A 15,148-nucleotide genomic window follows, 5' to 3' on the forward strand; every position below is an offset into this window, starting at 1 on the left:
ACGCATAGAGCAGCTACAAACAACGCTACGTTGCAGGTCTTTCAATGTAGTTATTTCTTGTCACGCTTCAGCCTTGGAAAAATATTTGTTTGTAAGTTTGATTCAAGCATTTAGCTAATGATGATAATCTTGTAATTGATAGAGTTGCTTACATATCAATGTTGGTTGCATTTACTCACAAATTGCAATGCCTTTAATGTATGTCGTTAGCTGTATTACTTTGCTCATGCGTCATGCAAACGAATTGTAAAATATACAATACTGTAGTTTTGTTACTGTTTCTAGTGTAATATGCTTTGTTATTCTACATAGATGGTTATACATTATTAGAGTAATGGAAGGAGCCAATTACCATATGGTTAACAATTAGCTATATGGTTTGGCATCATGCCAGATGCATGGTACCTTAGCGCGTGCTTTGTATTTATGCAACTTCAAATGTTTAATGTACAGCTACAGTATGTCGGTGTGAATTGAACACTAAAGTATATTCTTTTCTGTATTTTGCAGTTTCACAACATAAACGTTTTCAATATATTCATTCGAGAAAAGTCACGCCTTGGGAGTTTTATTGAAGACTTAGTTGTTAGCTATCTGTCTAGTTTTGCATGGGAACGCAACTCAAGGGCAGAATAATAGGTAAGATGTTTTATATTCATCATATCTTTGTAAGATATTTACTTCTCATCAGAATGTTTGTTTTTGTATAATACTGTGGCCGGGTTGCAGTCATCTGTTCTGTCAGGACTAAGTTACTTGGGCCGCAGAGAGGGGAGAGGTCAAGCGTGTATCTCTTGGCTCAATGTGTCAATGTGTCTCTGTGTGTCTCTGTGTCAAGGAGGGGTGGATTTGATATATGCCTGTTGATGTGAGGATTTGTTTTATGGTTCTGAGTTTGAGAAAAGAACATAGTTTAGGAGACAAAGCTGAACGATACATTCTGGCCAATGCTGTCTGGCTATGTGTGTTTTTGCTAGAAAGGATCTCAGTTACAATGTGTAAGGGACTCTCAGAGAATTCATTTATAGACACTGAATTGATCTGAGAGTCACAGGGTTGTGATGGAGCTCATATAATTAAATATGGACTTTATGATAACTCTGACATGTGTGTGGTTTGCTCTCATGATTTGGTAAATACAGGAAATTTCCACGACAAAACCCTGTCTCAGTCTTCTGAATACCTAACTGGGATAGAGTTTACATTTTCTACTTGAAAATTGCACAACATCTAATGCCAAAGACACACCAGTATGTATTTCCAATAGGTGTTGAGGTTCCTGAATGGTCCAGTCTCAGTCGTCACTAAAATTGCTGTGCATCAATGATTCCTAACCAAATTTACAGTGCTTGACAGTTTGACAAAAACATGGATATATGTTTCAAAATGATTCACAGCTGTGATGGCTGCCAAAGGTGCTTCCACCAAGTATTATTAACTCTGGGGTGTGAAGACATATGCAAATGAAGACATACTTGTTTTATTTGATTTATTATTGCAATTTCTATAATATATATTTATTTCACTTTGAAAATGTGGAGTAGGTTGTGTATATCAGTAGGAACAAATGTCAAATGTAATCCATTTGTATATATTATTTTCAGTTACAGGTACTAGTTACCTTACAGAAATTGTAATCACTAATGTAACTTTTCGATTACTCATACACAGTAACAATCTGATTATTTGCATTTACTTTTAGATTACTTTCCCCCTAAGAGGCATTGGAAGAACACACACATAATTATTACCAATAATTGAATGACATGTATTGCAGGATAAATTAATGTTCAATGTTTACATAGCTGGCCATAAATGGATATTGCATTTGACTTTATGGGTTACATATGGTTCTAACCCATTGATTTCTCCTTCAATACAGATCATATGATTAGGCTATATTTTTACATGAAAAAACAGTGTGTCAGATTTCCAGTCATTCCAATTAATTAAATACCCCTTGATCTTCAAGAACGAGACTTGGAAATATGCAAATATAGATTAGTCAAACTGTTTTACCTGAGCATAACCTAAAAATGAAATACTTATTAGCTTACTCTGTTGTTTATGTTTATTTTGTTGTCATGGAGAAGTGACTGGGCTCATTGTTTTGAGTTGAAAAAGAAATGCCGCTCTCATGGAATGGCATGCTTTGAGCTCTATCGAAAAGTGGTATTTGCATGTGAAAAATGAATGCCATATGCTCCATTTGCTATATTCCTATTGTTTACTTTTTTGTTGGTGACACTTTGATACCTCCATAATTTGCAGTTGTTTAGGTCTCTCAAATGTGTACCAATTTGAGCATGTGTCTTTTAGGCCTATGCCTATACTGTATATATATTTTTTTATCAGTACTAATTAAAATGAGCAATAAAAGCCCCATTATTGGTCTTCTTCAATTAAACGTGCTTTTGTTAGCATGTGTAGAGCACAATACCACGGAGGAGTTTAGAAGGGAGGAAACTCCCTCAAACTTTAACTGGGATTAGCATTATGCAGCAGTTGCTAGAGTGCATTTTTCACTGGCTGTCAACTGATTGACAGGCAGCTTAAATTTCCTTAATTCAACCATTATTGGGTTAAAATAATTGGGTTAAAATAACAGCCATCGATCCGTAATGCACAAATAAATGAGAGAGCAGCATGATTCAGAAGAATGTGCTATGTAGCCTATAATAGGCCTAAGTTACAGGGTTGGTATAATTTGTGGAACGTTCCAACATGAATCTGTTCCAAAAACATTGTTAAGTACACGGTTGTCAACAAACAACGCATACAAAGTAGCATAATCAATTCACGTAGCTAAATAGCTGGCGAATAGGCATCAACTCACCACGTAGCTCATTCTTTATGTTCCTCCATAAACTACCAGATTGATGAAATACTTTTTTCAGAATAAACATGGTGAGTGAAAAATTTAATGAAATAGCCCAGTCCCCACCCGGTATCTTATTCTGCCGCTAAACAACTTTATATGCGTTATTTGTTGGCAACCTTGTTATTTACAAAGTTTTTGGAACAGATTCCTGTTGGAACGTTCCACAAACTATACCCACCCTAAATTATATCCTTATCGCCCGTAGTCTACACCACTGCTGTAGTCCTTCCCTCCAAGACGTTATTGAAGTTGGATGTATAGGCTAGTCTTTGGATGCCGACAGCAGTCGCATCAATGGAAAATATAGTTTGAACTGTAGTCTACAAAAGCCTGTTCCTGCTCTATTCCAGCAATCCATCAAACACATTTGGTGTGTCATCATAGTGGTCTCTGACTGAATCGATCAGGGAGAACAAACTTAAACTTGCGCCCTTTTTCAATTCTGATTTGAAAAATAATCCTAGAAGAAATGATGTAGTTTTTCAAAAATATCTGTAATCTGATTACACAATTTTTGCTGGTAATGTTACGGATTAACATAACCCCCCCCACAAAAAAAAATGTTGTCATGCAATCCTTTACTAATCACCAACACTGAATGTGTATTTTGAAAAAGGTGTGTGTAGACATTCACTAGGCACTGTATGTAAGGGGTAATGAGGGGGTATGCATTCTATGGAAAATAGTGTGTTCCACGATGAGCTAGCGGAGTGGAACTGACCTTCCATGGAGTTGCATTATTGTCCGTAGAACGCATATAGTCCTGTGTGGATTATCTCTTTAATACCATGGCTATAATTTTAAACATTTGCCTCTAGAGTTGTGTTCATTTGCGGGTAGAAATGTGTCCAACATCCACTGACGCAAGTTTACTAGATAGCTTCAGTAATTGCCCTGGTAACAAAACAAACAGACTACCAAGTTTAGCCAACCAAATCATCAGTCCTAGCTTTCTATTATGAAAATCGAATTCAACAATGCCAATAGTGATTTCAATTCAACTTTTGATTTAAAAAGCAGCTCAAACGGAACATGTAAGAATGAACTAAAGCCATTGAATTCTACCCTGCGGATATACCATGCTTTTTAAGGAAATAATGCATGCTTTAGAATGCCCTTCAAGCCAATCAGAAAGGAGTTTTGAACAATGCCATGCTATAATTAAGCAATAAGGCCCAAGGGGGTGTGGTATATGGCCAATATACCACGGATAAGGGCTGTTCTTATGCATGGACACAGCCCTTAGCAGTGGTATATTGGCAATATACCACAAACCCCTGAGGTGCCTTATTGCCTTATTTTCCATGCATTTATAAACTGGGTGGTTCGATCCCTGAATGCTGATTGTCTGAAAGCCGTGGTATATCAGACCATATACCAGAAGTATACATTTTTATTTGTTTTACTCTTCTAATTATGTTGGTAACATGTTTATGATAGCGATTAAGCACTCCGTGGGTTTGGGGTATTTGTGGGTTGCACGTTTCGTGACATTGTTGTTTTGAATGTTAGTTTTGGACTAATGCCCGACTGAGTATTCTACTCAATGTATCGTCAATTAGTGCTGATGAAGATTTTATCAAAAGTGCATTACAGTGGCTTGAAAATACAATGACATTCAAAAGGAGGCAAATCCATTTTAGGAAAACCTTTTGTCATCGTTTTGATGTCGCCAGATTGACTGGCAGCATTACGTTTGCTAGCTAGCTAAGATTGAGGGTTGGCCACCGGATTTTAACTAGCTAATGACTACATTGCCATCTGTCTTAAGTACATTTGATGACATGATAATGTTGGCAATGTTGTTTCCCCAATAAATATTGGACTACTTTAGCAATGTCATCCTATTTCCAAGCAATATAGTGTAATTTAGACGAAACAGTAGTTAGCATCTGGGTTTATCACCACTTTAGGGCACCAATACGGTGCTGCCGGTATGACGTGACCTATGAATATGGCCAATATACCACGGGTAAGGGCTATATCCAGGCACTCCGAGTTGTGTCGTCCATAAGAACATGGTATATTGGCCATATACCACACACCCTCATGCCTTATGGCTTTGTATTTTTTATTTAACTAGGCAAGTCAGTTAAGAACAAATTCTTATTTACAATGAAGGCCTACCAGGGAACAGTGGGTTGTTCAGGGCCAGAACAACATATGTTTACCCTGTCAGCTCGGGGATTCAATCCAGCAAACTTTCGGTTACTGCCCAACGCTCTAACCACTAGGCTACCTGCCGCCCCTTAACCTCTCCGAGATAGCTCTTTTAATTTTTGGATAAAAAACGTTCCCATTTTAAACAAGATATTTTGTCACAAAAAGATGCTCCACTATGCATGGAATTGACAGCTTTGGAAAGACGAAACTCTGACGTTTCCAAAACTGCAAAGATATTATCTGTGAGTGCCCCAGAACTAATGCTACAGGCGAAACCAAGGTGAAGTTTCATACTGGAAATGCCCCAGATTCTGAAGACGCTGTGTTCCAAATTCTCCTTATATGGCTGTCAATGCGCCAGGAATGAGCCTGCCCTTTGTGTCGTTTCTCCAAGGTGTCTGCAGCATTGTGACGTGTTTGTAGGCATATCATTGGAAGATTGACCATAAGAGACTACATTTACCTGGTGTCCGCCCGGTGTCCTGTGTCGAAATTATTGCGTAATCTGTAGGTCCATGCGCGTTCCATTTCTTCAGAAGACAAAGTCAACTGCCACAAAGGATTTTATCGTCGATAGATATGTGAAAGACACCTTGAGGATTGATTCTAAACATCGGTTTGTCATGTTTCTGTCGATATTATGGAGTTAATTTGGAAAAAGTTTGCGTTTTAATGACTTAATTTTCGTTTTTTTTCTTACCCAAACGTGATGAAGAATGATGAAGAAAACGGACCGATTTGTCAACACAAATAATATTTTTGTAAAAAAACGGAACATTTGCTATCTAACTGAGAGTCTCCTCATTGAAAACATCTGAAGTTCTTCAAAGGTAAATGATTTTATTTGAATCCTTTTCTGGTTTTTGTGAAAATGTTGCCTGCTGAAAGACAGACATAATCCTATGCTAGGCTATCAATACTGTTACACAAATGCTTGTTTTGCAATGGTTGAGAAGCATATTTTGAAAATCTGAGATGACAGTGTTGTTAACAAAAGGCTAAGCTTGAGAGCAAATAGATTCATTTAATTTCATTTGCGATTTTCATGAATAGTTAACGTTGCGTTATGGTAATGAGCTTGAGACTGTAGTCACGATACCGGATCCGGGATGGCTCGACGCAAGAAGTTAATTATACCATGGCATTGTTGAATACTTCTATCTGATTAGTTTGAAGGGCATTCTAGGAAGTCATGAGTCCTCCAAAACATGACCCACCAAAGCGCGCTTCTTAACACCCGCCCGCTTATCCCGGAAGCCAGCTGCACCAATGTGTCAGAGGAAACATCATTCAACTGATGATCGAAGTCAGCCTGTAGGCACCCTGCCCGCCACAAGGAGTTGCTAGCTCGCTAGCCAAGTAAAGCCCCCCCCGGCCAAACCCTTCCCTAACCCGGACGGCGCTGGTCCAATTGTTCACCGCCCTGTGGGACTCCCAGTTACGGCCGGTTGTGACACAGCCTGGGATCGAACCCGGGTCTGTAGTGACACTTCAAGCACTGCAATGCCTTAGACCGCTGCGCAACTCAGGTTTACATGTTTTTTTAACTGCTTTTGAAATCAAAAGTTGAATTGAAACATTATTGGCATTGTTGAATTAGCAAGCTAGGTTAGCTAAACCAGCAAATCTGTTTGTTGGGTTGCCACAGCAACTACTGTAGCTAGTTAGTAAACTTGCTAGCTACATGAGTGGATGTTGAAGACATTACTCGTGGCATATTTTTTACATGTTGTTTTCCTATAACGCACAGTATATTTGCACGGTAGAATTCAATGGCTATAATTCAGCTGCTTTTGAAAGTAAAAGTCTAATTGAAACCAGTATTGCTATTGCTGAACACCTTCCACGTCGTTAATTATTTTCCATAGAACGCATAGCCTCTCGTTTATTATCCCTTACGGAAACAATGCTGTTATTACACATATAGTTGGAATCAGAAAGGAGATGTGTTCTGTCTCCTAGAGATGAACGTACTTTGGTGCGAAAAGTGCAAATTAATCCCAGAACAGCAGCAAAGGACCTTGTGAAGATGCTGGAGGAAACAGGTACAAAAGTATCTATATCCACAGTAAAAAAAAAGTCCTATATCGACGTAACCTGAAAGGCCGCTCAGCAAGGAAGAAGCCACTGCTCCATAAAAAAGACAGACTAAGGTTTGCAACTGCACATGGGAACAAAGATCGTACTTTTTGGAGAAATGTCCTCTGCTCTGATGAAACAAAAATACAACTGGTTGGCCATAATGACCATCATATGTTTGGAGGAAAATGGGGAAGGCTTGCAAGCTGAAGAACACCATCCCAACCGTGAAGCACGGGGGTGGCACCATCATGTTGTGGGGGTTCTTTGCTGCAGGATGGACTGGTGCACTTCACAAAATAGATGGAATCATGAGTTAGGTAAATTATGTGGATATATTGAAGCAACATCTCAAGACATTAGTCAGGAAGTTAAAGCTTGGTCGCAAATGGGTTTTCAAATGGACAATGCCCCCAAGCATACTTCCAAAGTTGTGGCAAAATGGCTTAAGGACAACAATGTTGAGGTAGTGGAGTTTTAATCACAAAGCCCTGACTCAATCCCATAGAAAAATTGTGGGCAGAACTGAAAAAGTGTGTGCGAGCAAGGAGGCCTACAAATCTGACTTAGTTACACCAGCTCTGTCAGGAGGAATGGGCCAAAATTCACCCAACTTATTGTGGGAAGCTTGTGGAAGGCTACCCAAAACGTTTGACCCAAGTTAAACAATTTAAAGGCAATGGTACTAAATACACTCAATTAGTATGTAAACTTCTGACCCACTGGGAATTTGTTGAAAGAAATAAAAGCTGAAATAAATAACTCTCTCTACTATTATTCTGACATTTCACATTCTTAAAATAAAGTGATGATCCTAACTGACCTAAGACAGGAAATTTTTACAAGGATTAAATGTCAGGAAAAACTGAGTTAAAATGTATTTGGCTAAGGTGTATGTAAACTTCCGACTTCAACTGTAGGGTTTTTCCTTACTTGTGGTGAGGGTTGTTGACTCCAGTTCACTTTGCTTTCCATTTTCCAGCACAGTGCAGACAGTGACAGAGTACTGAGTACCACCTTGCAGGTCAGAGAGAGTGATGCTGGGTGAAGACGTGGTAGTGATGTGTGGTTCTGTCCCTGGACAGTGGTAGGAGATCTGGTAATGATGTTGGGTTTGGTCCAATCCTGGTGGCTGGCTCCAGCTAACAGCAGCTGATGTGGTGTCCACTGAGTTAACAGTCAGCTGGTCTGGAGCAGGGATAACTAGTGGAAACACATTATTGTCAGTTCTACAGTTTAACTCCAGAAATACAGCAGGTTACAGGAGGAAAAGTTGAATAGTAGTTAGAAATAAGCTAAAAACGTAACAAATAATTAGCAAGAGGGTGCTGCACCCAGCGCTAGATTAAGGGAGGGGCTTACTGGGGCTGATGCTCCTAGGCACAGTTCCCTGTGGGGCCCATGAGGAAGGCACCCACCAAAAAAATTAACGTTTAAGTCGCTTCGAAGACAATTTGAGCATTTCCTAACCTTAACCTATTTATCCTAACCTGCTATGTTAATTATCCTAACCTGATACTTAGTCACTTATGCTAGTCTAAACCGGCAGATCTGCCCTGAGAACTGTCTTCGTTTCCACTAATGTGATGCAGCTGTTGTGATTTGGCTACAAAATCTTGCTAGGTAGCCTACCTATTGAAAATGTTTGGGGGAAGTAAGAGTGGCCTGAGTTGGGTCAAATACTACATTTACAGAAAATAAAACAATAGCAGGAGCAATAAATGCAATGAAAATGAACCCAACAGACTGGTTAATTTTCAGCGCAACATAAAGACACAAAGGCCACACCAAAGGAAACAGTTTGAATATGCCGCCAGCAGCAACACCAGCAGCATCAGGTACAGGCCCTAACAAAGCCCTGGGGCCTATGAGTTCTTAATGTCCATCCTATACGTTGTGCATGGCTGCGTTCTAAATTGCTGTCACCTTGCTAAAAAATATCTAAATATAAATGAAAAGAATGTTGTGATTCGAAGTTAAAGCAAGCAGAGGCAAATCAACTCATTGACATAATGACTCAAAGCAATGGAAGCAAGCATGAATTCAGATATTATTTATTGACTTCAGCAACAAACTGCATGATGAAATCTGGGGAATTCACCATCATATATTTCTCATCAAGTAAGATATTACACAATAACATCCATTCTGTTTAGTTCATTTCTATTAGTCATTTTGATAACTACTCAAAGTTACATTTGAAGGGTACTTCCTTACCTGTGATGAGGGTATGAGACATCAGTGGACTTTGCTTTCCATTTTCCAGCACAGTGCAAACAGTGACAGAGTACTGAGTACCACATTGCAGGTCAGGCAGAGTGATGCTGGGTAAATTTGTGGTAGTGATGTGTGGTTCTGTCCCTGAACAGTGGTAGGAGATCTGGTAATGATGTTGGGTCTGGTCGAAACCTGGTGGCTGGCTCCAGCTAACAGCAGCTGATGTGGTGTCCACTGAGTCAACAGTCAGCTGGTCTGGAGCAGGGATCACTGAGAGAAAATACATTATAGTTAAGAGCCATTTTGATAGCTAGTCAACTTCTGTCTGTAGCGTCCAAACAGTTTCGCACGTACATGTCGTTTGTTTGTTTCTACGACTACCACAAGCTTCACAAGAATTGTCTGAAGGTAACCCAGTACGGGTAAAACATTTATTCATAGAAGTATGGAAGTAGTTAGATTTTTTTTTGTTAAAATGTTTTTATTTTGTTAAAACAATTTGTTCTTAACTGACTTACCTAGGTAAAAAAATGTCAACGGAGTTATGAACTCTACCAAGTAAGAGGACGTTTTTGCAAAAAAAACAATTGCCTGATTGCTAGGAGGCTGAAACATCCCTGCAAATGGAACTTCCAACAAGACAATGACCCCAAGCACACATCAAAATCAAAATGTTAATTGACCACAAAATTAACATTGTGCAATAGCCATCTCTTTATCCAGACTTGAACCCCATTGAAAACCTGTCATTTGAATTGAAAAGGGCTGTCCATAATTGCAGAATGAATGATGTCAAGGACCTGGGAAAATGTTATATGGAGGAATGGTCTAACATCCCTCGCAAAGTGTTCTTCTATCTAAATTAAACATTATAGAAAAAGGCTATCCTTTTTTTATCCTCGCAAGGAGAGGGTGCACAAAGTATTGAAAACAGGCATGCCGATAACTTTAGCACTTATCCTTTAAAAAATAGTTGTTAATGAAACAATCTGAACAATTGCATGAAATCATTTAATTTCCCAATTTTATACGCATAAAATATAGCTTTTATTTTATGGTATTTTTTGATCATCTTTAGCAAGTGTGCCACATGTTGGGGGTGAATGTATTTCTCATCAGGGAAGATACTGTACCTTTACATACCATGTTGACAAATCCATTAGGACCATTAGTTAATTTACATTAGAGTCATTTTGATAATTAGTCAGTTAGACACCACACCTAATAATTCACTGGAGTACTTCCTTACTTGTTGTGGTGAGGGTTATTAACACAAGTTGACTTTGCTCCGCATTTTCCAGCACAGTGCAGACAATAACTGAGTATTCAGTAGCAGGTTTCAGGTCAGAGAGTGATGCTGTGTGAAGATGTAGTAATGATGTGTGATTCTGTCCCTGGACAGTGGTAGGAGATCTGGTAATTGTGTTGGGTTTGGTCCAATCCTGGTGGCTGGCTCCAGCTGACAGCAGCTGATGTGGTGTCCACTGAGTCAACAGTCAGCTGGTCTGGAGCAGGAAGTACTAAGGGAAAATACATTATCGTCAGGGCTATTGTTTAACTCTAGAAATATACTTCAGGAGGAAAAGTAGCGTAGTAGTTGATAAATATAAACGTCCAGCGTTTACATTTGATATGGGAAGAAATAAGCTGAAGCAGAAGTCACACAACAGAGAGTTACACAAATGTTATAAAGCAAATACTGTAACTTTGAAAGTATACCAACTACAAGTACGAAATGTCCCTCCTATACGTTGTGCATGTAATATGAAAAATGATGAAAGTATTGTTGTTAAGATATGGATGTGATTTAAGGAGCCATAAGAGATCATTTGTTTCCATAGACTTTGCACAGTAAGTAGCCACGCCCCGAGTCAGAGAGCGTGTCAGCCTGATGGAACTGCTCCTTTTGACCAGAGTGCATAAAGGATTGGCAAAGAAATTAACTTTAAGACCAGAGAGACGTAGAGCTGCAGTTCACGTTCAAAGTGGTTTGAACTCTAAATCTCAACACGAGGTGGAGAAAACTCCCCTCCCGGATAATCTTTGGTACGGCTGATTAGCTGTCCTAAGTAAAGTATCTTCAAAAGTGAATTTAAGTGGGACCATTCCCCTACTCTGGTCAAACCATCCTACTACGCTACTCTCATCACCCCAGTGAGAACCATCAACCCGGCTGGCTAGCCTATCTTCAAAGAAGCTTCTTCCAGAGCGAATGGAAGAAGAATAAACTCTTTAGTTTTGTTCAGGACTACCCGACAAGTCACCGGATACCGGACAACTACAGAGGAGAACAAAAGTAGAAGACTTTTTGGAACTTTTTGGACAATCAGAGCCTTACGAGCGTGCCGTGAGAAGCCCAACTCACTTTCCAAGGCGGCCCGGTTCCGAGAGAGATGGAGTTGGTACCTCTTTAATTTTAAACAACCGCTCTCATGGTGCCCCAAATCCTAATGAGTTAATTATGAATTTAATCGGATAACAATTAAACATAGTTAGGTAATTCGAGAAATTACAGTTTTCAGATTAATGTTAAAGCCAAGTCACGACTGTATGTATATGAATACTGTAAGTACAGAAAGTGTTTGCTCATTGGGAAATTAATATCAAACTCGCCAGTGACAACTGATTCAACCGGCTAGATATGTAATGTAAAAAAAGAAAGAAAAGCATTTAGCAACTTCACTGTGCCACTGCTAAATAGTTGTCACCACGGCAAAAAAATGCTGTAATCATAAATACTCTCCACAATAACATGTATTTACGCTGTACTTTGGATAAACTTGACCCTATCAGTCCACTCGAAACCCTAAAAGGTCATCTGTTTTCTCCATGAACAGAAATGACACATCATGTTGTTGCGATACTCTTGATGAGATGAACTTCTCTTGTCCTTCAGACACTTCCGCAAGCACTGCGGCCATCTCAGGATTAAAAGCATCTATGTGCAGAGTGTACTCTGCTTCCGATTATACATTTTCCGCTTGAACCCTTTCACACGGTTGTGATCATTCTACAGTGGTCCCTGTAGCATAAGATCAAACCGGTGTGATTAGAACACTTATTTAAGAAAGGCCAGTTTCGAATGATGCAACAATCAGCATTTGAGCTGGCCACACTTTTTCAGAAACATTTTGCACAAACACAGTCCTTATAAAGTTATGTCCAGAATGTGAGCAGTTTATTTTTGGATGCAATGTTCACAGAAGTATCTACAGCATAACACAATCACCCAAACCGGAAACATGTAGGCTAAATTTGTCCTAGCGTTAACTGAGGAAAGATTGACACAACACAAGTAACTCTCGCTGACAAATGTGGGTGAAAAATCATGGCCATGGTTGATTTTCCAGTATCTAGACTGTTCTCCCAGAAGTTTTATGACATAAAACATAGGGTTAATTAATAGACATGTATAAGCAGAATAAAGGCTGAGCTCAGGTGAATGTACAGACTGGGTCAACATGGAGTTAACCTGTTAGTCCTCTAGGGGCATTATTTCATTTTTGGATAAAAAGACGTGCCCGTTTTAAGCGCAATATTTTGTCACGAAAAGATGCTCGACTATGCTTGGAATTTATAGTTTTGGAACGAAGACACTCTTACGTTTCCAGAACTGCAAAGATTTTCACTGTGAGTGCCTTATAACAAAAGCTTCAGGCAAAACCAAGATGTTTGAGCGACCAGGAAATGAACAGGATTTCTGAAGGTACGTTTTCCATGATCGCCTTATATGGCTGTGAATGCGACAGGTATTGAACGGACACTTTCTAGCGTTTCCCCAAGGTGTCTGCAGCATTGTGACGTATTTGTAGGCATATCATTGGAAGATTGACCATAAGAGACTACAATGGCCAAGTGTCCCGTACGGTGTCTGCGTGGAAATTGGTGCGCAAAAGTCAGCTACCAGTATTTTTCCATCCGAATCAGAGAACAAAGAAGGCTTCTAGGACTGCCATTTCAATGAAGAGATATATGACAAAACACCTTGAGGATTGATTCAAACAACGTTTTCCATGTTTCAGTCGATATTATGGAGTTAATTCGGAAAAAAGTTTGACGTGTAGGTGACTGAATTTTCGGTTAGTTTCGGTAGCCAAATGCATAGTAACAAAACGGAACGATGTGTCCTACACAAGAATCTTTCAGGAAAAACTGGACATCTGCTATGTAACTGAGAGTCTCCTCATTGAAACATCTGAAGTTCTTCAAAGGTCAATTATTTTATTTGATCCCTTTGCTGGTTTTTGTGAATATGTTGCGTGCTAAATGCTAACGCTAAATGCTAAGCTAGCTATCACCACTCTTACACAAATTATTGATTTTCTCTGGTTCTAAAGCATATTTTGAAAATCTGAGACGACAGGATTGTTAAGAAAAGGATAAGCTTGAGAGCAGGCATATTTATTTCATTTCATTTGCGATTTTTAGAAATCTCTAACGTTGCGTTATGGTAATGAGCTTGAGGCTGTAGTAACGCTACCGCATGCGGGATGGGGCGGACTATGAGGTTAATCAGTAGACATGCATAAACAGAATGTAAGCAGAAGATGTATGCCTGTGCTGTTGTAGGCCTGAGGGAAGTCATTACCTGGTCCTGTGACTAGCATTGAGACATGCAATTGCATTATGGATGTATGCCTGTGCTGTTGTAGGTCTGAGGGAAGTCATTGCCTGGTCCTGTGACTAGCTTTAAGGCATGTGATTGTATTGTATATGTATGTCTGTGCCATTACAGGCTTTGGGAGATTAAATGTACTGTTGCGTAACAATCACATTCTGGAATGGAGAGAACGTTCTAACATCACGTGCATAAAAAACTCACGCTGGGGCGACCGTTAGAGATATTTGGAACTCATGCATGAAAGGGTTAAAGGGGACTGAAACCCCTTACTATGAATCGAATGGCGTCAGTCCCGCAACTGACCCGATGATTCTCACTGGTAAAACGTTGTGCCATATCGCAGAAACTCAGTTCGCAGTAACTGGAACGGTCGCCATATGCGGACGCTGTGGTGACTGACAGGCCTCAACAGCACTGAGCGTTTTGAAGCACAAACACCAGGAGATTTCGTTGAAAGGATACTGTTAAGGGAATTTTTATCAATGATGACTAATTATGTATACATTTCAATCAGGACTGACTAGTCCAAATGCTATTATGTACTGTACATGTATGAATTGTCTCTCTTGCTCCCATTCCCAATTGTATATAATATAGTCAGGAGTTTAGAACAATGCCTTGGTACAAATGAATGAACTATCTCCAGATGGCAGGGACGGACTATCTCCAGACTGTCTAGAATGCTTATCTACACTGACTGACCTTGGCTTTAGGCGAGGAGGGAAGGCTCGAGAACTATAGGGCCTCTCTACCAGTGTCAAGAAAAGAGAGAACATTTAGAAAACGCTGACGTCATTTTCAGTTCATGACCTGTGGTAAAATGTGTATGAAGCCAGTACTCTCTTGAATTAAACGCTGTTACCTGACTTTTAAGACCGGGGCTCTGTCCATTCTTATAAAATATAGGGTCTTACAAACCCTTAAATGCATTGACAGAGTGTTTAATTTGGATTGGGAAATAAAACAGAGGAATTTAGAATTCCTTCAACAGTTACAGCCAATCTATAACCTACGCGGCTGATAACTCGTACACAGGGTCTAACCTTTTCGTTTGTACCTCGGATACCCACACCAACTGTTGGTGGGGGGGGGGTCCCGAGACACAAAGGGGGGGAATACTAGCCCAGACCCATAAGCCTCGTCGAGGCCGGTGGGAGTGGGGGGTGGGGGGGTCGAGACTAAGTGCA

General features: G+C 39.7%; 2 protein-coding genes across 2 annotated transcripts in view; both read right to left on the reverse strand.

Moving 5' to 3' along the window:
• Positions 1-10,657, reverse strand: part of LOC115119794 (interferon-induced very large GTPase 1-like) — an 87,741-nt gene extending 77,084 nt beyond the window's left edge. The window contains exons 1-3 of the mRNA XM_065003570.1: positions 10,590-10,657; positions 9,341-9,610; positions 8,057-8,326 (exon numbers count right to left, since the gene is read on the reverse strand). Of these exons, the coding sequence (XP_064859642.1) occupies positions 8,057-8,326; positions 9,341-9,610; position 10,590 (541 nt within the window). The 5' untranslated portion in view covers positions 10,591-10,657. The remainder of the gene's footprint in view (positions 1-8,056; positions 8,327-9,340; positions 9,611-10,589) is intronic.
• Positions 10,658-10,684: 27 nt separating this feature from the next.
• The window catches only part of LOC135561761 (fibronectin-like), a 30,898-nt gene continuing 26,434 nt past the window's right edge, over positions 10,685-15,148 (reverse strand). The window contains exon 8 of the mRNA XM_065003571.1: positions 10,685-10,860. Within this exon, the coding sequence (XP_064859643.1) occupies positions 10,685-10,860 (176 nt within the window). The remainder of the gene's footprint in view (positions 10,861-15,148) is intronic.

The sequence above is a fragment of the Oncorhynchus nerka genome, linkage group LG18 (assembly GCF_034236695.1).
Source record: "Oncorhynchus nerka isolate Pitt River linkage group LG18, Oner_Uvic_2.0, whole genome shotgun sequence".
NCBI classification, from domain to species: Eukaryota; Metazoa; Chordata; class Actinopteri; order Salmoniformes; family Salmonidae; genus Oncorhynchus; species Oncorhynchus nerka.